This window comes from Trypanosoma cruzi, genomic scaffold, assembly GCF_000209065.1.
Source record: "Trypanosoma cruzi strain CL Brener 1047053517131 genomic scaffold, whole genome shotgun sequence".
Lineage (NCBI taxonomy): Eukaryota > Euglenozoa > Kinetoplastea > Trypanosomatida > Trypanosomatidae > Trypanosoma > Trypanosoma cruzi.
The window spans coordinates 599,890-601,509 of NW_001849574.1; the positions used below are offsets into that span (position 1 = coordinate 599,890).

At 53.5% G+C, this 1,620-nt stretch overlaps 1 protein-coding gene and 1 pseudogene across 1 annotated transcript, besides 2 other annotated features; both read right to left on the reverse strand.

The window, feature by feature from the left end:
• Nucleotides 1–563, reverse strand: Tc00.1047053432677.20 (heat shock 70 kDa protein, mitochondrial precursor, putative; the record flags this gene model as incomplete). The annotated part of the gene is made up of 1 exon (XM_797314.1): nucleotides 1–563. A coding segment is annotated over one exon (563 nt), but the record flags the coding sequence as incomplete, so codon positions are not given.
• Nucleotides 1–1,620: a sequence feature (haploid, Esmeraldo-like haplotype).
• Nucleotides 744–795: a sequence feature (AT_rich).
• On the reverse strand, nucleotides 1,068–1,620 carry Tc00.1047053432677.10 (annotated as a pseudogene; the record flags this gene model as incomplete).

Below are 1,620 nucleotides of genomic sequence, written 5' to 3' on the forward strand. Positions count from 1 at the left end.
AGCCCGGCGATCGTCCCGGGGTCCTTCGTCGCTGGGCGCTGCGCGTCGTTGAAGTACGCCGGGCACGTCACCACCGCGTTGGACACTTTGCGGCCAAGAAAGTTTTCCGCCGTCTCCTTCATCTTCTCCAGCACGAACGCACCCACTTGCGACGGCGAGTACTGCTTGCCATTGGCATCCTGCACCCACGCGTCGCCGTTGCTGCTGCGCACAATCTTGTACGGCACGTTCTTGATGTCGTGCTGGATGTTCGAGTCCTCGAAGCGGCGGCCAATCAGTCGCTTCACAGCAAAGAAGGTGGACTGCGGGTTTGTGATGGCCTGGCGCTTTGCTGCGAGGCCGACGAGCTTCTCCTGGCCCTTGAAGGCAACAACGGATGGAGTGGTGCGGAAGCCCTCAGTGTTTTCCAGCACGCGCGGCTTGTCGCCCTCCATCACAGCGACGCAGCTGTACGTCGTGCCCAGGTCAATGCCAATGACGTCGCCGGTCACCTTCGACGACTGCCAGCGAGCCAGTGACGCGGCCGCAAGGCTGCCTGCTCCGCGCAAACGACGAGCGAACATGTTTTCACGGAGTTAACTATGTTAGATTAGGCGTTTAAGATTGGTAAGCTTTCTACGTACAACGTATGAAAAGACATGGAAAAAATACTTCCGATCAGAATTAGGTCAAAATAACTAAACCATCAAACAGACAATTCGCAGCTTGCAGGGAAGAAAAGTAACGCCAACCAAAAAAGACAGAAAATAATAATTATTTTTTTTTTTTTAAATTCAAAATATGAAATTAATTATTCAACTTTATCCTGTGAGGTTTAGAAGAGCCATCACCATGATTTCCTACGGTAAAGATAGAAAAACAAGATCAGCACGGAAGATGACACATGTAAGAGGTCTCCGGACACAGGGCATAATGGTTTTACACTATTCGTTTTTTCACGGTTTCATAAGCACCTCGTTTTATTTTAGCAGAGGCCGTAATATAGAGAAATAGAAAAATAATGATTTAGACTTACTTTGGGTTACGATCTTTCTGTGAGAAAAATACCAATCTATTTGAAGGTATTCTTACTGCTTCTTCTGATCACCCTGCTGCTGTTGTTCGCCCTGACTGCTGTCAGTGTTGCCGCTGGAGCTGCTGCTGTTCGCCGCGGCGGCCTGCTGGTATTCCGTGCGGCCGCATTCCATAACCGCCTTCTGCAACTTGTCCGTTGCCGCCGAAAGCTCGTCCTTCGTCACGTTGGGGTTCTCCATGGACTTGCGGAGCTCCGCGAGCAGCGTGCGCACATTCTCCTTCTCGGCATCGCTCACGTACTTCCACTCCGTCAGCTGGCGCTCCGCCGTGTTCGCCTGCGTCTCGGCATTGTTGCGCACCTCCACCAACTCGCGCTTCAGGCGGTCCGACTCCGCGTGCGACTCGGAGTCACGGATCATCCGCTCAATCTGTTCCTTGCTCAGGCCGCCACTCGCCGTGATGGTGATGTTCTGCGTCTTCCCGGTCGCCTTGTCCTTTGCCGTCACGTGACAGATGCCGTTGGCGTCAATGTCAAACGTCACCTCGATCTGCGGCACGCCGCGCGGCGCCGGCGGGATGCCCACCCAGGTCGAACTGGCCCATCAT